The sequence below is a fragment of the Geotrypetes seraphini genome, chromosome 4, assembly GCF_902459505.1.
Source record: "Geotrypetes seraphini chromosome 4, aGeoSer1.1, whole genome shotgun sequence".
NCBI classification, from domain to species: Eukaryota; Metazoa; Chordata; class Amphibia; order Gymnophiona; family Dermophiidae; genus Geotrypetes; species Geotrypetes seraphini.
Window position 1 is genome coordinate 156,232,988 of NC_047087.1, and position 22,457 is coordinate 156,255,444.

Consider the following 22,457-nt stretch of genomic DNA (forward strand, 5'->3'; position numbering starts at 1 on the left):
GGAACCCGTGGGATCCCTGCGGGTCCCGTGGGATTCCCGTCATTCCCGTTCTCGTGCAGCTCTCTAGTTGGAACTTGATGGAAATGAAGAGAGTATCCCTCCCTGATGATGGAAAGGACCCAGAGGTCGTAGTAAATCGTCCATCAGTGGTAAAAATGATGGAGATGACCTCCGATAGAGGGAAAAACGGGAAAGGGCAGAACGACAGAGGTTATGCTCTGTTCTAGGCAGTCAAAAAGGCTGAGAAGCCTTAGGTACAGCAGACGGCTGAGGCCTTTGCTGCTTATGGGGATGCTGCCTCTTGACAGGCTGACGAGTAGAAGGAGCATGCTTTGGTGGAAAACGCCGCTGATAGATTTGAGGAGGGTGTGTAGGTCGAGAAGGAGCCGGCTTTGGCTTCGGTCTGAGAATAGATGCAAAAGACTTCTCATGGTCAGACAGTTTCTTGGTGGCTGCCTCGATGGACTCATCAAAGAGGTCATTGCCTGCACAAGGAACATTAGCCAGCCGGTCCTGCAGGTTAGGATCCATGTCGATTGTACGAAGCCAAGCAAGACGTTGCATGGCCACAGAGCAAGCAGTAGCTCGAGCAGTTAACTTGAAAGCATCATAGGATGACTGGAGAAGATGCAGACAGAGTTGTGATAAGGAAGCAATGACTTTTTGGAATTCAAAGTGCATGCGAGAATCCAGATAAGGCATAAACTTTGGAAGAACGGAAAGAAAGAACTCAAAATAAGTGATGAAATGAAAATTATAGTTTAGGACTCTGGAGGTCATCATTGAATTCTGGTAGATGCGACGACCAAATCTGTCCATAGTTTTACCTTCCCTTCCCGGAGGGACAGTAGCATACACCTGGGAAGGATGAGATCTTTTCAAAGAAGATTCAATCAGAAGGGATTGATGAGATAATTGAGTATTGTCAAAGCTCTTATGATGTACAGTCTTATACCTAGAGTCCAATTTGCCTGGAACAGCTGGAATGGAATAAGGAGTTTCCAGACAGCGGACAAAGGTTTGATGCAAAAGCTTATGGAGAGGAAGCTTGAGAGATTCAGCCGGAGGCTGAGGGAGATGCATGGTCTCGAGATATTCCTTGGAGAACTTTGAACATGTATCTAATTGAATATCCAAGTCAACTGCCATCTGATGAAGGAAAGATGAAAAGGAAAGTTGATCCGCTAAAGATGTGCCTCGAGAAGGACTTGAGGACATCGAGGCAGCTTGGTTCAGCAAAGAAGGAGACCTGGACGATGAAATGGAAACCACCGGGTCCTCGAGGTCCGGAAGTGGAAGGCTCGATTGAGGCGGTGGAGAAAACTGAAGAAAAGGCTGCTTGCAGTGAGGCGCTGCATGCTTGGATGAATGTTTCGAGGAATGCCTCGATCTGTGATGCGAGCTGTGCCTTGAAGCAGGCCTCAAGGATCGAGGAGAACGTGCCTCAGTCGAAGCCCCCAGAGAATGGATAGGGCTAGAAGCTGTGGAACGAAGCAGTGGAGGCTGAAAAGAGGAACCTCGATGCACTCGCAAAGACTCTGCTCCTTGCTTCGAGTGTGAGGGTTCCTGTTGAGGCACTGGCAAAGAATCTGCTCGTTGCTGTCCGTGCCCAGATGCCAGACCAGACACTCGCAGAGACTCTGCTCCCTGCAAAGAGTGTGCATGAGACTGAGACATAGGAGGCGGCTCAACCTCGCGGGAGATCGCTGAATGCCCAGGCTGGATTTGTGAGAGAAGCTTCAGTCCCATGGTAGTAAAGAGCTGAATAAACTGCTTCTCCAACAAGGTCTGGAATGAAGCCGGCAAGGATGGATCCGCGTCTCCAACGGGACCACCTGCACGGCCTCGTGTTCCCTTGAGGCAGTGTGAGAGTGCTTTGACTTAGAAGTCTTAGGCACTTTAAGCACCACTGTGGGAATGGGCTGCTGCCCTATCTGACCTGAAGAGACAGAGGAAGGCATCGCAGCAGGCATCGATGACAGAGCCGGTACAAACAAGGCAGGTTTGATGAGGCTCGGAGTGGAAGCCGGAAGAGCTTCGGATGAAGTCGAGGGTGAGGCAGCCTTCGAAGTCGAGAGTTCCATTGAAGACTCCATGCTGAAGAGCTGCTCCCACAGGATACAACAACGCTTAAAAGCACGAGACTTAAGTGTTGAGCAATGAAAGCATCGGCACAATGTGCGACAGCCTCAAAGAAAGCAAACAGAATGCTGGGTATCATCAAGAAGGGTATCACGACCAGGACAAAGGAAGTCATCATGCCACTGTATCGTGCAATGGTGCGCCCGCATCTGGAGTACTGTGTCCAGTATTGGTCGCCGTACCTCAAGAAGGACAAGGCAATGCTTGAGGGGGTCCAGAGAAGAGCGATGAAAATGATAAGAGGTATAGAAAACCTTTGGTATGCCGACAGGCTAGAACAGCTGGGGCTGTTCTCCCTGGAAAAGAGGAGACTTAGAGGAGACATGATACAAACTTTCAATATCCTGAAAGGCATAGATAAGGTAGACAGGGTCAGATTCTTCAGACTGTGGGGAACAAGTACAAGGGGGCACTATGAGAAACTGAAAGGGGATAGGTTTAGAACCAATGCCAGGAAGTTCTTCTTCACCCAGAGAGTGGTGGACACATGGAACGCACTCCCGGAGATTGTGGTAGGGCAGAAGACACTACAGGGATTCAAAGAAGGTTTGGATAAATTCCTGAAGGATAAGGGGATTGAGGGATACGGATAGAAGTAATGATAGGTTTTTTAGGATGAGGCAGGGAACACTTGACAGGTCATGGACCTGATGGGCCGCCGCGGGTGCGGACCGCTAGGCGCGATGGACCTCTGGTCTGATCCCGGTGGAGGCAACTTCTTATGTTCTTAAGGCTGGCACGATTTTGGGAGATGACACCGAAGACAGCTTCGATGAGGGTCCGTGAGGGAAATCGCGCGCTGGCACTTGGAACACTTTTAAAAACCGGTTGCAAGAGCCGCCGTGAGATCGAAGCCGTGGGACTGCGGCCGCGAGGCCTGCCCGGTCGAACGAACGGAAGAAAATTTATATATATATATATTTTTAAAGAAAAGAATAACGAAAAAACAGCGATTCATGACAAAAAGAACACAAAACTGCGGTCGTAGAGAAGGCACAAGAGAATTATTTCACGCAGAGAGTCAAAGATGGACTTCTCGGCTCCGTGGAAAAGTAAAAACTGAGGAGACGTGCCCTGCGCTGGGTGGGAAGGCACTTGCGCATGCGCGGTGCGGACGACTCAAAACTTTGAGTTTCTTCAAGCAAGTCTGCTTGTGAGGCGTCCGCATCAGGGCTCCGTCGGATGACGTCACCCACTTGTGAGAATACCTGCCTGCTTGTCCTGGGATAATCACTCAATCCCAAATCCAGAGTAGAAGGCCCCTGGATAGCGAGAGGGGTCGCAACTACCATGTAAGATTGTTCCGTGCCAATGTTGTCCAGGGCAGTGGTACATGTAATGGGTCCCACTGGGGGTTCCAGCACGAAAGCAGAGCATCCTGCAGTGAACGCAGATGGGCTCTGGCCCAAATAAATACATCGATCGCTGCCACTATGGTCCCCAGAACCTGGAGATACTGCCATGCCATTGGGACTGGAAAGGCCAGAAGGTACCTGATAACCTGTTGAAGCTTCTCCTGACGGGAGACAGGCATGAACACTTTGTTCTGTCCCATGTGACAATCCCATGTGAACAAAGGACGCAGCATTTTAGCGCACGCTAAACCCATGCTGCGCTTCTAGAACTAACGCCAGCTCAATGCTGGCGTTAAGGCCTAGTGCGCGCTATTCCACACGTTAAGGCCCTAACGCACCTTTGTAAAAGGAGCCCCGAGGTGCGCTAACCGATTAGCACACGCTAAATGCTAACGTGTCCATAGACTAACATGCGTGCGCTAATCGGTTAGCGCACTTTAGTAAAAGGTCCAATTAATCTTACGATGGATTCCGTTTTTTCGCAGCGACATAATGCCAAAGTGTGCTTGTACTGTTGGACTCGCTGCAACAGGCATCACTGCAGTGGAGGAGAAGCTTAATGGTTAGTATAGTGGGCTGAGATCCTGGGGAACTGAGTTTGATTCCAGCTACTTGTGACTCTGGACAAGTTACTTAACCTTCCATTTTCCCAGTTAGATTGTCAGCCCTTTGTTCTGTCCCATGTGAAATTAAATTCCAAGGTATTCCAGATCTTGCATCGGCTTGAGGTGACTCTTCCTGAAGTTGATCACCCAGCCCAGACATTTAGGCAAATGCATCACCTGATGAACAGCCGAATGCCCCTTGGCCTCCGAGGGAGCTCTGATCAACCAGTCATCCAGATATGGGTGAACCAGGCATCCAGGGTGTGAAGATGGGCCACCACCATCACTTTGGTGAAGGTCCTGGATGCCATTGCCAATCCAAAAGGCATCACTGCAAACTGGAACTATTGCCCCATGATGTGGAACCTGATACTTCCAGTGGTCCGGAAAAATGGGAATGTAGAGATATGCCTCCGTCAGATCCAGGGAGGCTAGAAACTCTCCCGGCATCACCGATGCTATCACTGAGTGCACTGTCTCCATGTGGAAGAAAGGCATTTCCAGCACTACATTGACTGCCTTGAGGTCCAGAATCGGTCTTCAATCATCGGAGCCTTTCTTTGGAATGATGGGGGAAGGGGGGAACCCCGGCGCAAGCAAGGCCATGATCCCTGAGAGTTGCATATGGCCCTTATTAATCATGTAAGCTTCAAACATCATATTGGGAAGGCAAGCAGGAGGCAGGAAAGGAGAAGGTGAGAAAAGCAGAGAAGAGAACAGGAGAGGGGAAGAAGGAGCAAGAGAAGGCAGGAGAGAACAAGGGGCATCGGCGAGCGGTAGCTCCACCCATCCCCATCATCCACCGGAGATCCTACTTTAAAGGGGATGGGCCAACGGAGCTCAGTTAAACAAGAGGCAGGAAAAGAGAAGGAGAGAAGAGAACAGGAGAGGGGAAGAAAGAGCAAGAGAAGGCAAGAAAGAGCAAGGGGCATAGCTCTGCCTACCCCCGTCATCCACCGGAGCTCCTCCTTAAAAAAGGAGAGGCCAATGGAGCTTAGGACACCTACATAGGCAAGTACCACAACGGCAACAGGACAGACAAGCAGTAGATAAACACAATCACAGCAGACACAGAGGACACACACAAGCAACAGGGGTAGCAGGTTTAAAATCAAGAAAAGAACTTCACAATAACACCGAGGATGCTACACAGATTCCTACACAAGGAGAAGCTACTTCAGACGACAGACCGGCAAGCGGACAGCAATGGATGCAGCAAACAGAAGCAGGATGTTGAGCTACCTAGTTTTCTGTACCGTTTGCCATATGTATGACTACCTCTCATTTGGGAGGCGGTCTTATGAATGCATTCGATGCGAGGAACTGGAGAGCCTGGAGGGCAGAATACTGGAACTAGAAGCACTTCGAGCAGTGGAAGAGGACAGAGAGGCAGAAAACTTCATGACAGAGGAAACCATTGAGGAATAAGTCAGGGAGTTAGAGAAGTTCATTGAACAGGCATACAGGGAGGCTGTGGAAAATCACCAACAACAGTTGAGCTCCCAAAATACATCTAAAGTGAGTGAGGACCACAAGGAAGACGAGTCCGGTGCAAGCCAATGCCAGAATGAGGGAAGATGGAAGTGCACAGAGGGCAGGGATCTACGGCTGGAAAGATGGTCATACACCAGGGACATGGACCTGTGGCTAGAGAGGCAAGAGAAGATAGAGAGGACAGTAAACAACGTGGGGGACTCCATCATCAGACAATTCGACAGCCACATAGCGGGAGGAAGACAGGATCGGCTGGTGACCTGCCTACTGGGAGCCAAGGTAGAAGATATAGTGAGCCGCATCGACAGCGTGGAAGAGGAAGATACGACGGTGGTGATCCACGTAAAGACAAACAACGTGAGCAACAGGAACTACAGCAGGGAAGGACTGAAGGACCAGTTCTGGATGCTAGGAGCGAAGCTGAAGACCAGAATGCAGAGGGTAGCTTTCTCGGAGATCCTGCTGGTACCCAGGACCAACAAGAAGAGGCAGACGGAGCTGCAAGCAGTCAACGCATGGATGAGGCGCTGGTGTGAGGAAGAAGGATTGTACTTCGTGCGCAACTGGACGACGTTCTGGGGGAAGAGCAAGCTATTCAGGAAGGATGGACTCTACCTCAGTGGAGATGGAACGAGGCTACTTGCAAGCAACATCAAGAGAGAAATTGAGAAGTTTTTAAACTAGGAAGATGGGGAAAGCCGACAGTCGACGATTTGGGAACCGGTATACCCAGAGGATATCGTGCAGGAAGACAGCGGGAAAGACTCACCAGATCATAGGCAAGACAGAAATTCCGATGGATCGAAAGGGACATAAGAGGGAAGGAAATGCAAGAAAGTAACAAGCCGCAAACTCAAGTGTATGCATACAAACGCAATGAGTCTAAGGAATAAGATGGGGGAATTGGAAGCTATGGCTCAAAAAGATAACCTTGACATCATCGGCATCACAGAAATATGGTGGAATGAGGAAAACGTCTGGAACACTGTGCTACCGGGATACAAGCTATACCACAGAGACAGAGTAGGTCAAAAAGGTGGTGGTATTGCCCTATACATCAAAGAGGGAATTGAGTCTACCGGAGAGAACACGCCGGAAATGAAAAATAAGGTAGAGTCTCTTTGGGTCAAAATTCTGGGAACAAATGGAATGGAAACAAAGATCAGCATCTACTACTGACCCCCAAGGCAGTCCAAAGAAATTGATGGAGAAATGTTGGACGAGATTAAACGCAAGGGAAGCAACGCAGTTATCATTTGTGACTTCAACTATCCGGGGATAGACTGGAACCTAGGCACCTCCGGCTGCGCTAGGGAGACCAAGTTCCTGGATACTGTAGGCAATTGCTTCCTGGAACAATTTGTCAAGGAAAATACAAGAGGAAATGCAATTCTGGACTTAATTCTAAATGGACTACGAGGACCAGCGCAAGGTGTAAAAGTAGAAGGGATGCTGGGAAGCAGTGATCACAATATGATCTGCTTCAACCTGGTCACAGGGGCAAAACGTTGATCCAAAACGACGGCCACGGCACTTAACTTCCGAAAAGGGAATTACGAAGGGATGAGACTCATGGTGGGAAAGAAGATTAAGAAGAGCAAAAGCACTGTAAAATCACTAAAGCAAGCATGGTCTCTTTTTAAGGACACAGTTACCAAGGTACAAAATCTATATATACCACATATCAACAAGGGATCCAAAATGAAAAAGAACAAGGAACCAGCGTGGCTCACTGTAGCAGTGAAGGAAGCGATCAGAGACAAAACTTCGTTTAAGAAATGGAAAAGGTCAAAAACGAATGAAAATTGGAAAAAGCACAAACATCAAAGCAGGTGCCATAAGGTGGTAAGAGAAAAGAGACTAGAGGAAAAAAATAGCCAAGTAGGCAAAAAATCTCGACGTTCTTTCAATATAATAAGGGGAAACGACCCGCGAAGGAAGTGGTGGGGCTGTTGGATGACCATGGAATAAAGGGAGTGCTAAAGGAGGACAAAGCCATCGCAGACAAACTGAACACATTTTTTACGTCTGTGTTTACCGAAGAGGATATACACAACATAACTGAAGCTGACAGGCTATATGCAGGAAACAAAGATGGGAAACCGACATGGTTGACGGTCAGTCTAGAAGAGGTATGCAGGCAGATTAATAGGTTTAAAAACGATAAATCCTGGGACCGGATGGCATCCATCCGAGGGTCATCAAGGAACTGAAAGGGGCTATAGCTGAACTGCTTCAACTAATAACCAATCTGTCGATCAAATCAGGAAGGATTCTGGAAGACTGGAAAATGGCGAATGTTACACTGATCTTCAAAAAAGGTTTGAGGGGAGATCTGGGAAACTAAAGACTGGTGAGTCTGACCTCGGTACCGGGAAAGATGGTAGATGCGCTGATAAAGCACCGCATCATTGATCACCTTTACGGACACAATCTGATGAGGACCAGCTAGCAAAGGAAGATCTGACCACGGTACCGGGAAAGATGGTAGAGTCGCTGATAAAGGACTGCATCATTGATCACCATGACGGACATGGGCTGATGAGGACCTGCCAGCACGGTTTTAGCAAAGGCAGATCATGTTTGACGAACTTTCTGCACTTCTTTGAGGGAGTAAACAGGCAGATAGACAAGGACAAATCGGTCGACATTGTATATCTGGATTTTCAGAAGGCGTTTTACAAGGTTCCACATGAACGACTAATTCGTAAAATTGCGAGCCATGGAATCGAGGGTGAAATACTCACATGGATTAAAAACTGGCTGGAGCATAGGAAACAGGGAGTGGGGGGGTAAATGGACAATACTTGGACTGGAAGAGCATCACCAGTGGGGTGCTGCAGGGCTCAGTGCTTGGACCCATGCTCTTCAACATCTTTATAAATGATTTGGACATTGGTATGACGAGTGAGGTGATTAAATTTGTGGACGATACAAAGTTATTCAGAGTAGTGAAGACAAAGGGGGATTTTGAAGATCTGCAACATGACAATCATGCTCGAGGAATGGGCATCAATATGGCAGATGAGGTTCAACGTGGATAAATGTAAAGTGATGCATGTAGGTAACAAAAATCTCATACAGGATGTCCAGGGCTGTACTTGGAGAGACCTCACAGGAAAGAGACTTGGGAGTTATGATCGACAAATAGATGAAGCCGTCCACGCAATGTGCGGTTGCAGCGAAAAGGGCAAACAGAATGCCAGGAATGATAAAGAAGGGGATCACGAACAAATCTGAGAAGGTTATCATGCCACTGTACTGGGCCATGGTGCGCCCTCACCTGGAGTACAGTGTCCAGCACTGGTCGCCATACATGAAGAAGGACACGGTACTACTCGAAAAGATCCAGAGAAGAGCGACTAAAATGGTTAAGGGGCTGGAGGAGTTGCCGTACAGTGAGAGATTAGAGAAACTGGGCCTCTTCTCACTTGAAAAGAGGAGACTGAGAAGGGATATGATCGAACCATTTAAGATAATGAATGGAATAGACTTAGTAGATAAAGACAGGTTGTTCACCCTCTCTCCAAGGTAGAGAGAACGAGAAGGCACTCTCTAAAGTTAAAAGGGGACAGATTCCGTACAAACGTAAGGACGTTCTTCTTCACCCAGAGAGTGGTAGAAAACTGAAACACTCTTCCGGATTCTGTCATAGGGGAAAACACCCTCCAGGGATTCAAGACAAAGTTAGACAAGTTCCTGTTGAACCAGAACGTACGCAGGTAGGATTATTCTCAGTTAGGGCACTGGTCTTTGACCACAGGGCCGCCGCGTGACAGATTGCTGTGCATGAAGGCCCACTGGTCTGACCCAGCAGCGGTAATTCTTATGTTCTTATGTTGCTTGATGAACTTGCTGCACTTCTTCAAGGGAGTAAATAGGCAGATAGGCAAAGGTGACCCGGTCGACATTGTATATCTGAATTTTTAGAAGGCATTCGACAAGGTTCCGCATGAAAGACTTTGAAAAATTGATAGCCATGGAATCGAGGGTGAACTACTCATGTGGATTAAAAACTGTCTGGAACATAGGAATCAGAGAGTGGGGGTAAATGGACAAACTCGGACTGGAAAAGCGTCACGAGTGGAGTGCGACAGGTTTCGGTGCTTGGACCCGTGTTCTTCAACATATTTATAAACGACCTGGAAATTGGTACGACGAGTTAGGTGATTAAATTTGCAGATAATACCAAGTTATTCAGAGTAGTGAAGACGCAGGAGGATTGTGAAGACCTGTAACGTGACTTAAAAACGCTCGCGAAATGGGCCGTGACATGGCAAATGAGGGTTAACATGGTTAATTGTAAGGTGATACATGTTGGTAACAAAAATCTTATACACGAATACAGGATATTCGGTGCAGTACTTGAAGAAACTTGAGAGTACTTGTCAACAAGTCAATGAAGCTGTCTGCACAATGTGCTGCGGCGGTGAACAGAATGCTAGGCATGGTTAAGAAGGGGATCACGAATAGATCAGAGAAGGTTATCATGCCGCTGTACCAGGATATGGTATGCCCTCACTTGAAATACTGCGTCCAGCACTGGATACCGTACATGAAAAAGGACACAGTACTACTTGAAAGGTCTAGAGAAGAGCGACTAAAATGGTTAAGGGGTTGGAGGAGTTGGCTCTTCTCCAGAACGTAACCCCGTCCCGCTCCTGGCACTCTCACACCAACCTCTCTTCTCTCATACTTATATAATTCCACTGGAGTTCCGTTCCTTCCCTAACCATGTAAACCGTGTCGAGCTCCATCTGCGGAGATGATGCGGTATATAAACCCAAGATTTAGATTAGATTAGATTAGATTAGGAGTTGCCGTACAGTGAGAAATTAGAGAAACTGGGCCTCTTTGCCCTTGAAAAGAGGAGCCTGAGAGGGGACATGATCGAAACATTCAAGATAATGAAAGGAATAGACTTAGTAGATAAACACAGGTTGTTCACCCTCTCCAAGATGGAGAGAACGAGAGGGCACTCTTTAAAGTTAAAAGGGGATAGATTCTGTACAAACGTAAGAAAGTTCTTCTTTACCCAGAGAGTGGTAGAAAACACCCTCCAGGGATTCAAGACAAAGTTAGACAAGTTCCTGCTGAAGCAGAAAGTACGCAGGTAAGGCTAGTCTCAGTTATGGCACTGGTCTTTGACCTAAGGGCTGCCGCGTGAGCAGACTGCTGGGCACGATGGATCACTGGTCTGACCCAGCAGCGGCAATTCTTACGTCTTAATGAATTCAGGTGAAAATCCCTGACAAGGACATCCAGACAGCCCTTAAGGATGCTCGTGAGCTCCATTCAGGGCTTTGCAGCTGCGGCATGGTTATGCTTCACTGGGGTCGCACTTGCTCTGCTCCCTGGCTTGAACATGGGACTTTTTTCCTGGTTCTAATATCCCCTGGGAACCAGAGCAAGCTAAGCCAGTGGCTCCTAATCCCCTCTCATGAGCTGCACGGCACGTAGGGCATGGACTATCCTCAGATGGTGATCCAGCGCAAATCTGGCAAGAATCCAAGGTATCTTGGTTTGGGGAGGTGATCACATCTGTTTTTGAGCAAAATTGAGGTGTTTTGAGGCAGATAGAGGCTTTTATTTTCAAATTGGGAAATCCAAGATGGCCACCGTGGCAGCAGTTTCCATGTCAAAAATGGCCCGGGGTCCAAAAACTAGTGATCTCAGGATTTTAGAGGGGGAGGACCCTCACTCTAACCCCAGAACCCCAATTTTATTTTTCAGGCTGTCAGTCTGTTACTCATTGTGCCATGCTATGTACTGGGAGCAACAAGTACTGAAGCTGCAGGCAGTTTACAGGGTCTGCCTCAACAAGCCTGGAATCTGGACTGCTTGTCTCTTCAGACTGCCTCTTGGGCCCTAACGAACTGACTGGAGGCCTCAGTCCCCACTGGACCTCATGTATGCAGACAAGGGGAGGAGGAAAGCAGTCAGCCCTAATCCTAGAAAAATCACCACAATGCTATTAGACTGCACTCAAGCCCACTGTAGACGAAACCTGGGACGAGCCTTGTTCCCAAGGGATCGGTCCCTGAGCCCTCAAACTATTAGTACAGGCTGTCCAAGTGGGTGAGCTGCAAAGCAATCTGCCCCTTGGAAGCAGACCCTCAGCCTTAAAGTCTGTGCTCTCCTGAAGCCAGAGATGCCCCAAGATTTGGGCTCTCTGAAGCATTGAAAAAGCTTCTTAAATGGTAAGCAAAAGCCAAATTAAATTTAAATGAAAAAAAAAAAAAAAAGACACGAGCAGAAAAGAGTTGCTCCTACCATCTCGCTTATAGAGACAACTGAGGAACAGGAGGACAGCCCAGCGAGATGGGAGGCAGAGCAAAATAATGCTAATGAGGCTCTCTACAAGAATTCTTGTGAAGGTTGTAGCAACCCGGGGAACTGAACTGGCCTCTAGCACGCCCCTAGTGGTTGCAAAGAGAAATTCCAAATAGCATGTGACCCGGACTGGAGTCACCCTGCAAGACCGGATTAAACAAAGAAAACAGGAACCAAAAACAAATCCATTGCTGCTGTGATTCAAATCAAAATATCACTTTTTAATTGCCAATAAACAAAGTCAGGAATGGCATTAAACAATAGGTAATGGTTCTTATTCACAAACAAAAAAACATAAGGCCAAAACCAAATAGCCCAAAGAAAAGCAAAGTTTAGTTTTTCTTTTATTGTCAGCAAAGCTCTCTTCTCAGAGCTAATAGCTTCACTGGGCCCTACACTGGCTCACAAAACAGGACAAATTATTAGGCTCAGTCTTCACTGCTTCTAGTCCCAACCCTGAAGCCTCCAGCAGATTCAAGTCACACTGCTGGGTGAAATACGAGTGTCTCTAGGTTTGTCTTGCAAAAAATAGCTTTTGTACTAGCTATCCAAAATTCCCTCCCAGGATCTTAACAAACCTCACCCCAAAGAAAAACGCACTCCCAGCTTCAGGGAGTCAAACATCAAAAATACTACAGTGCTCCAAAAGAAAGTTCAAACAAAGCAAAACACAACAGTATCAAAAATCCCAAACTCACTGTTGCAGGTGGTTACAGGTGAGCAGTGAAGTCCTCCTGAAGACTTCCCTACTAACACACAAGCAAGGCTTTCTCCATGGCATGCCGATTCACAAGGTCTCCAGCTTCCAGTAACTGCATAAGTTGAGCTGCTTTTACCTCTGCCTGGCCCAGGGGAGCCCTACTGGGAGAGAGAGATCCTTTCCCCTTGCTTGCCTTTAACCTCTTCCAGCTTCCTGCTTTTCTAATAAAGACCACACCCTGCTCTAGGCAAGTCAGCAGGTAATACCTCAGCCCTTGAGTTCCCCCCGGTGGTGACCTAGATAGAATCACCTTGAAAAGCACCTAAGCCCACTGGTTCCTCCTGGTGGAAAGCCCAGCAAATAACATGACCAAGGCAGAGCAGAGCCCACTTGGTCACAAGGTTCAGAAAGCAATGTTACTTACCGTAACAGTTGTTATCCAGGGACAGCAGGCAGCTATTCTCACTAATGGGTGACGTGATCCAACGGAGCCCCGATGCGGACGCTTCACAAGCAGTCTTGCTTGAAGAAAACTCGAAGTTTTGAGTCGCCCGCACCGCGCATGCGCGACTGCCTTCCCACCCAGACCAGGGCGCGTCTCCTCAGTTCAGATAGCTAGCAGAGAAGCCAACCCAGGGGAGGTGGGTGGAACGTGAGAATAGCTGCTTGCTGTCCCTGGATAACAACTGTTACGGTAAGTAACATTGCTTTATCCCAGAACAAGCAGGCAGGTATTCTCACTAATGGGTGACCTCCAAGCTAACCATAGTGGGATGGTGGGAGAGTTGGCAACTTAAGAGAATAAATTTTGTAATACTGTTTGGCCAAACTGTCCATCCCGTCTGGAGAAAGTATCCAGGCAATAGTGAGAGGTGAAGGTATGAACCGAGGACCAAGTGGCAGCTTTACAAATCTCCTCAATCGGTGTCGATCTAAGGAAGGCAACAGAAGCTGCCATAGCTCTGACCTTATGGGCTGTGATTTTTTTGTCAAGGGGCAATCCAGCCTGGGCATAGCAGAATGTGATGCAAGCCGCCATCCAGTTGGAGATGGTGCGCTTAGAAATAGGGCGTCCCAACTTGTTCGGGTCAAAGGAGATGAAAAGTTGAGGAGCAGTTCTGCGAGGTTTGGTGCGTTCTAGGTAGAAAGCCAAAGCACGCTTACAGTCCAGAATATGAAGAGCAGATTCTCCAGTGTGAGAATGTGGCTTCGGAAAGAACAATGGCAGAACGATGGATTGGTTAAGATGAAATTCCGAGACAACTTTCGGGAGGAATTTCGGATGGGTGCGGAGGACCACCTTGTCATGATGGAACACTGTAAAAGGGGGGTCCGCAACCAAGGCTTGGAGCTCACTGACCCGTCGGGTGGAAGTGAGGCCAATGAGAAACACCACCTTCCAAGTGAGATACTTCAGATGAGCCTTGTGAAGAGGTTCAAATGGAGGTTTCATAAGCTGTGACAGGACAACATTGAGGTCCCAAAGCACTGGAGGCGGTTTGAGAGGAGAATTGACATGGAAAAGTCCTTTCATGAATCTGGAAACCACCGGATGAGCAGACATGGGTTTCCCTTAAAGAGGCTGGGAATGTTGAGGCTCCTGACGCTGACAAACACACCAAACAGATCATCTAGTCCATTTTTGGTGGTAGCATTGTCTAGTAGCAGGCTTCCTTGAAGCTTCCAAGACATCCCTCACAGGTTGGGAAAATTGTAGGGGGGTTATGTTGAGAGGAACCAGGCTGTCAGGTTTAGGGACTGCAGGTTGGGGTGAAGCAGAGATCCCTCATGCTGTGTAAGCAGAGATGGAAAAACTGATAGAGGGTATGGTTCCCTGATGCTGAGCTGAAGTAGAAGGAAGTACCAAGGTTGTCTGGGCCACTGTGGCGCAATCAGGATCATGGTGGCATGGTCTGACTTCAGCTTGACCAGAGTCTTTTGAATGAGAGGAAATGGAGGAAACTCATATAGAAAGCGATTCCTCCAGTCCAGGAGGAATGCATCTGCTTCGAGGCACTGAGGCATGTAGATCCTGGAGCAGAAGAGAGGCAGTTTGAAGTTGTGGCGGTCTGCAAAGAGGTCTATCTGAGGCGTTCCCCACAGAGAGAAGATGTGATGAAAGGGCGTGGAGTTGAGAGTCCACTCGTGAGGTAGCAGAAGACGGCTCAAGCTGTCTGCTAAGGCGTTGTCCGCCCCCTGAATGTAGACCGCTCTGAGGAAGGTGTTGTTGCAAGTCGCCCAATCCCATACCTTCAGAGTTTCCTGGCAGAGGGAGGCCGATCCTGTGCCCCCCTGCTTGTTCACATAGTACATGGCGACCTGGTTTGTCTATGCGAATGAGAACAACCTGGTCGCGAAGGAGATGTTGAAAGGTCTGAAGAGCATTGAAGATCGCCCTGAGTTCCAGGAGATTGATGTGGCCCTGGCGATCCGCGCTGGTCCAATAAGCCTGGGTGCGGAGGCCGTCCAGATGAGCCCCCCAAGCATAAGTCGACGAGTCGGTCGTTTGGACTTTCTGATGGCGGGGGTTATGGAACAACAAACCTCTGGAGAGATTGGAGGATAGCATCTACCAGCGAAGAGATTGTTGCAGAGCAGGAGTGACCTGGATGTGTTGAGTCAGAGGGTCGGACGTCTGGGACCACTGAGACGCCAAGGTCCACTGAGGAGTCCTGAGGTGAAGTCTGGCAAACGGAATCACATGTACTGTAGAGGCCATGTGGCCTAGCAGGACCATCATCTGTCTCGCCGAGATGGACGGGCGAGAGGACACTAAATGGCAGAGGTGAAGGAGAGCCTCCATGCTTGGGGGAAGGAGGAAGGCTCGGAGTTGGGTGATATCCAGAATCGCCCCGATGAAGGGGAGAGTCTGGGAGGGCTGTAGATGGGATTTTGGGAAGTTTATCTTGAATCCCAGATGTTGTAATAACCAAATAGTCTTTTGGGTCGCTAGGGCGACTCCCCGAGACGTGGAATCCTTCATGAGCCAGTCATCCAGGTAAGGAAACACCTGAAGGCCGTGGTTTCTGAGTGCTGCGGCTACCATCACCAGGTACTTATTGAAGACTCTGGGGGATGAGGCCAGGCTGAAGGGAAGCACCCGGTATTGAAGATGAAGATGTCCCACTTGGAATCTGAGGAATTGGCGGGAGGCCGGATGAATGGGGATGCGAGTGTAGGCCTCCTTCAGGTCCAGAGAGCATAGCCAGTCGTTCTGCTCGATGAGGGGATACAGGGATGCCAGGGTCAACATGCAAAACTTTTCTTTGACCAGAAACTTGTTGAGCACCCTGAGGTCCAAAATGGGCCGCAGATCGCCCATCTTCTTCGGAACAAGGAAGTACCGGGAGTAAAACTCCTTGTTCTGTTGGTTCCGAGGGACCGGTTTGACAGCCCCGAGCTGCAGCAAGGCCTGGGCTTCCTGAAGAAGAAGAGCGGTCTGTGTCAAGTTGGAAGGATACTCTCTTGGAAGATGTTCCGGAGGAACTTGGTGGAACTGAAGGGAGTATCCCTCCTTGATGATGGAGAGGACCCAGAGGTCGGTGGTGATAGTCGTCCATCGATGGAAAAAATGATGGAGACGACCTCTGATTGGTGGAATTACTGAAAAAGGCAGAACGACCGAGGCTATGCCCTCTTTGAGACAGTCAAAAGGGCTGAGGAGCCTTAGGGACAGCAGATGGTTGAGGCTTTTGCTGATGTTTCTACGGGTGCTGTCTCTTCACAGGCTGTAGGATGGGAGAGCCTGTTTCGGTTGGGTAACGCCGCTGGTATATCAATGGTGGGTGTGATTGACGAGGGGGAGCAGGCTTGGGCTTCGGACGAAGGATGGACTGGAAGGATTTCTCATGGTCTGAAAGCTTCTTGGTCGCCGCCTCGATGGACTCATCAAAGAGGTCGTTGCCCGCGCATGGGACATTGCGAGCCTATCCTGGAAGTTAGGGTCCATGTCGATGGTCCTCAGCCACGCCAGCCGGCGCATCGCCACCGAACATGCTGTGGCCCGAGCCACAAGCTCAAAGGCATCGTAGGAGGACTGCATAAGCTGCACTCGGAGCTGAGATAACAAGGCCAGCGCCTCCTGGTACTCGAACTGTGCCCTAGGGTCAACGTGGGGCATAAACTTCTGGAGCACGGACAAAAGGAACTCCAAATATGTTGTGAAGTGGAAGTTGTAATTCAAAACTCTCGAAGCCATCATGGAGTTCTGGTAAACCCTCCTGCCGAACCGGTCCATGTTCTTTCCCTCTCTACCAGGAGGGACGGAGGCGTAGACCTGGGAGGGATGGGACCGCTTCAGTGAGGACTCCACTAAAAGGGATTGGTGGGAGAGCTGGGAGCCGTCAAACCCATTACGGTGGACAGTGCGGTACCTGGTGTCCAATTTTCCCAGCACCGCGGGGATCGAATACAGTGTCTCGAGGCATTGTGCAAAGGTCTGGTCCAGTAGCTTGTGTAAGGGAAGCTTGAGGGACTCCGCCAGTGGTTGAGGGAGGCGCATAGTCTCCAGGTATTCTTTCGAGAACTTGGATCCCGTATCCAGGGGGATGTCCATGTCATCAGCCATCTGTTGAAGGAACGAGGAGAAGGATAGCTGGTCGGCCATTGCAGGGCCTCGAGATGGGCTCGATGAGGTTGATGCCTCCGGATCCAATGGGGACAGGGATCGAGACAGTGAGAGAGATCCCATCGTGTCCTTGAGCTCTGGCATCGGCGGAGGAGTAGTAGTCGGTGGCGAGTACTCCAGGTATGCTTGTTTCCGATGAGGCGAGGCCTGCCTGGACGAGTGCCTCGATGGGCGATGCGGGCTGTGCCGCGAGGTCGGCCTCGATGGGCGAGGTGAGTAAGTCTTCGCTGAAGCCCCCAGGTAGAGGATGGGGCTGGAAGCGGTGGATCGAAGCAGGGGTGGTTGCCGTAAATGCTCAAACCCTGTCGGGGTGATCGGTTCCAATGGAGGCACTCGCAAAGACTCTGCTCCTTGCATCGAGTACATTGGTTCCAGTGGAGGCATGGGCAAAGACTCTGCTCCTTGCGATGCATGCATTGTTGCCAGACCAGACACTCACAGAGACTCTGCTCCCTGTTGAGAGTGTGTTCCCTGCTGGAGCACTGGAGGGGGATCGACCTCGCGGGAGGCCTCCACGTGCCCAGGCTGGATTTGGGAAAGAAGCTGAGGCCCCATCGTGGTAAAGAGCTCGATGAATTGCTTCTGTAGCATGGTCTGGAACGAGGCCGGCAAGGATGGATCCGCATCTGAAATGGGACCACCTGCACGGGCCTCGCACTCCCTCGGAGCAGTGTGTGAGTGCTTGGACTTTGAGGCCTTGGGCATTTTTAACACTACTGGGGGAATGGGCTGCTGGGCTACCTGACCTGAGGAGGTTGAGGAAGGCATCGCAGCAGGCGCCGGAGTCTGAGCCGGGACAAACAAGGCGGGCTTGATGAGACTCGGCACCGCAGAGGTGGTAAGCTGTGGAGTTGCGGATGATGTCGAAGGTGAAGGTTCCTTCGTGGTCGACGGCTCCGTCGAGGACTCCATGAACAGCGATTCCCACAAGACGCAACGGCGCTTGAAAGCACGTGTGGTGAGTGTGGAGCAAGGCCGGCACAATTTCGGAAGATGTTCAGGCACGAGACACCGAACACAGTGTCGATGAGGGTCCGTTAGTGAAATCGTGCGCTGGCACTCGTCACACTTTTAAAACCAGTGATAGGCCGGGATATAGGCCGAAAAAGCTCCGCCGCAAGATCGAAGCCGCGGGGCTGCGGCCACGTGGCCTGCCCGGTCGAACGGAAGGAAGAAATTTTTAAAAAAAAACAAACCAATAAAACACGACGAAAAACAGCGATTAAGATCGAATAAAACCAAAACTGCGGACTTAGAAGGCACAAGTGAAGAAAACTTCGCGCAGAGAGTCGAAGACGGACTTCTCGGCTCCGCAGAAAAGTAAGAACTGAGGAGACGCGCCCTGGTCTGGGTGGGAAGGCACTCGCGCATGCGCGGTGTGGGCGACTCGAAACTTCGAATTTTCTTCAAGTAAGACTGCTTGTGAAGCGTCCGCATCTGGGCTCCGTTGGATCACGTCACCCATTAGTGAGAATACCTGCCTGCTTGTCCTGGGATAAATAACGTACCTGTTGTACTTGAAGTCCCAATTAGCTAGAATTAAGTGGCAAACTGTGCTGCAGAAAGGTTTCCAAGTCCAGGTGGGATAGGAACTTAGTCTCATTTTCAAGTGGCATATATAAATCTATCTATCTATATCTATCTTTGGTGCAGACTGTAGCTAGCATGACTAGTTAATCTGAGCTTTGCACCTGAAAGGAAGATAGCCTTTCTCACCTCATGTTCAAAGAATCGGTCTTCAAGTGTTTTATCCCCAGGATTGCTGCCAGCTCCTTCAAATAACAGCTTGTACTCCTGCAAAGGAAAATCAAGAAAAATACGGTCACAGAGCAATCCGTATCGTTTTGGAATACCTTTTGCATGTGGTTTTGTTTTTTTTCACTTCAATGCTGTAGAGGGCTGATGAAACTTGATATGCAGTCTTGTAACCTTTTCCCATCTTTCTGTCCTAATCATTAATTTGATTTAGATATATATGCATGTTTATGTGTCTGGTTTTTTTCAGTTCTGTTGTAACTGTTTTTACCTCTCCTTTATTTTGATCTTTGTAACTGCTATGATTATATATGGCATATCAAATAAATTTGAATCTCAAGATGCATCAATTCCAGAGAACTATTAGTAGCATAGTAGATGATGACAGCAGATAAAGATCCAAATGGTCCATCCAGTCTGCCCAACCTGATTCAATTTAAAATTTTTTTTTTTTTTAAATTTTTTCTTCTTAGCTATTTCTGGGCAAGAATCCAAAGCTTTACCCGGTACTGTGCTTGGGTTCCAACTGCCGAAATCTCTGTTAAGACTTACTCCAGCCCATCTACACCCTCCCAGCCATTGAAGCCCTCTCCTGCCCATCCTCCACCAAACGGCCATACACAGACACAGACCGTGCAAGTCTGCCCAGTAACTGGCCTAGTTCAATATTTAACATTATTTTCTGATTCTAAATCTTCTGTGTTCATCCCACACTTCTTTGAACTCAGTCACAGTTTTACTCTCCACCACCTCTCTCGGGAGCGCATTCCAGGCATCCACTACCCTCTCCGTAAAGTAGAATTTCCTAACATTGCCTTTGAATCTACCACCCCATAACTTCAAATTATGTCCTCTGGTTTTACCATTCTCCTTTCTCTGGAAAAGATTTTGTTCTACGTTAATACCCTTCAAGTATCTGAACGTCTGAATCATATCTCCCATGTCTCTCCTTTCCTCTAGGGCACAGGTGTCAAAGTCGGTCCTCGAGGGCCAGAATCCAGTCGGGTTTTCAGGATTTCCCCAATGAATCTGCATGAGATCTATTTGCATGCACTGCTTTCAATGCATATTCATTGGGGAAATCCAGAAAACCCGACTGGATTCCGGCCCTCGAGGAGGGACTTTGACACCCCTGCTCTAGGGTATACATATTCAGGGCTTCCAGTCTCTCCTCATACGTCTTCTGGCGCAAGCCTCCTATCATTTTCGTCGCCCTCCTCTGGACCGCCTCAAGTCTTCTTACGTCTTTCACCAGATACAGTCTCCAAAACTGAACACAATACTCCAAATGGGGCCTCACCAATGACCTGTACAGGGGCATCAACACCTTCTTCCTTCTACTGACTACTCCTCTCTTTATACAGCCCAGCATCCTTCTGGCAGCAGCCACTGCCTTGTCACACTGTTTTTTCGCCTTTAGATCTTCGGACACTATAACCCCAAGGTCCCTCTCCCCGTCCGTGCATATCAGCTTCTCTCCTCCCAGCATATACGGTTCCTTCCTATTATTAATCCCCAAATGCATTATTCTGCATTTCTTTGCATTGAATTTTAGTTGCCAGGCATTAGACCATTCCTCTAACTTTTGCAGATCCTTTTTCATATTTTCCACTCCCTCTTCGGTGTCTACTCTGTTACAAATCTTGGTATCATCTGCAAAAAGGCACACTTTTCCTTCTAACCCTTCAGCAATGTCACTCACAAACATATTGAACAGGATTGGCCCCAGCACCAAACCCTGAGGGACTCCACTAGTCACCTTTCCTTCCTTCGAGCGACTTCCATTAACTACCACCCTCTGGCGTCTGTCCGACAGCCAGTTTCTGACCCAGTTCACCACTTTGGGTCCTAACTTCAGCCCTTCAAGTTTGTTCAACAGCCTCCTATGAGGAACTGTATCAAAGGCTTTGCTGAAATCCAAGTAAATTACATCTAGCATATGTCCTCGATCCAGCTCTCTGGTCACCCAATCAAAAAATTCAATCAGGTTCGTTTGGCACGATTTACCTTTTGTAAAGCCATGTTGCCTCGGATCCTGTAACCCATTAGATTCAAGGAAGTACATTATCCTTTCTTTCAGCAATACTTCCATTATTTTTCCAACAACTGAAGTGAGGCTCACCGGCCTGTAGTTTCCTGCTTCATCCCTGTGACCACTTTTATGAATAGGGACCACATCCGTTCTCCTCCAGTAGGTGCAGAAATACCACTGCTGCATTAGCCAATGCTGTAATCCTGGATGAATCATTTCAATTCTCTGACTCTTAGTACAATTGTAACTAGGAAGCAATAACACTACAATACGAAACAGTGTTCTGCTTAGTTATTAAAATGCTACATAAATTCCAAAGTATAAAATTAGACACCGGAGGAGGGTAATGGTAAAATGTAATCTCTAAATTGGACTACTGTAATTCGCTCCTAATCAACATAACCCAAAAAGAAAATAGACGTCTCCAAATCATCCAAAATACATCAGTCAAATTAATCCATAATGCAAAGAAATTTGACCATGTTACCCCTTTACTAATTAAATCACACTGGCTTCCCATAACTCATCGAATTACCTTTAAAATTTTATTTTTGGTTTACAAAACATTGAGCTTCAACGAACCTCAATATATTGCAAAAATGATTGTTCCATACAAATCTTCTCGTTCCTTAAGATCCTCTTCATTACAATTGCTCTCGATCCCCTCGTTAAGAATTATAGGCACAAGACGTAATGATATGTTCTCTGTGAAAGCCCCTACACTGTGGAACTCTCTTCCAAATTTTATTAAAAATGAAACAGACCTCGTTGCGTTTAAGAAAATTTTAAAAACATATTTATTTCAAGACGCATTTGACTTATGAAACAAAACATTTTAGGTTCTCATATTCTTCTCATCTTATCTTAACCCATTACTACCCAATGTGCTTTCCTTTTGATGTCAAATTCTAACTTATAACAAAATTGTAACTTTTCCCCTTCCTTCCCACCCCTTCCTGTTCGTCCAATTTTGTCTGTCTTTTAAGTGACTTTTGTAAACTAAATGTATTACCTCATTCTGATGGTTTTTAAATTGTACATCGCTTAGATATTGTTATAAGCGATTCATCAAATAAAGGTTAAACTTGAAACTTGAAACTAATCAATTAGGAAGAAATTCTATACGAGGTGCCTAAAGTTAGGCGCCTGACTTAATTAGTAAGTTGGTTTCAATTATGAGCTTTATCAACCTCATAACTGAAAAAAAAGTAATTGGGAGATACCTAGCGGTGCCAACACCAAAGTAGGCATGTTTAGGGGATGGAGAAAGACTTAGGTGCTGCTAGGCATGATTCTCTAAAGGACTTAGGCGCATATAATGTAGGCCTTTAAAACCTTAGTCTATATTACAGGCATCTAAGTTTTAAATTAGGTGCTGTTAAGTACTATTGACATGTAGTAGGTGCCTTTAAGG

The 22,457-nt window shown here is 47.9% G+C and overlaps 1 protein-coding gene across 1 annotated transcript in view; it reads right to left on the reverse strand.

Annotated features, from left to right (window-relative positions):
- The window catches only part of LOC117359286 (V-type proton ATPase subunit d 1), a 642,574-nt gene that overhangs the window by 79,441 nt on the left and 540,676 nt on the right, over positions 1 to 22,457 (reverse strand). The window contains exon 8 of the mRNA XM_033941795.1: positions 18,973 to 19,050. Within this exon, the coding sequence (XP_033797686.1) occupies positions 18,973 to 19,050 (78 nt within the window). The remainder of the gene's footprint in view (positions 1 to 18,972; positions 19,051 to 22,457) is intronic.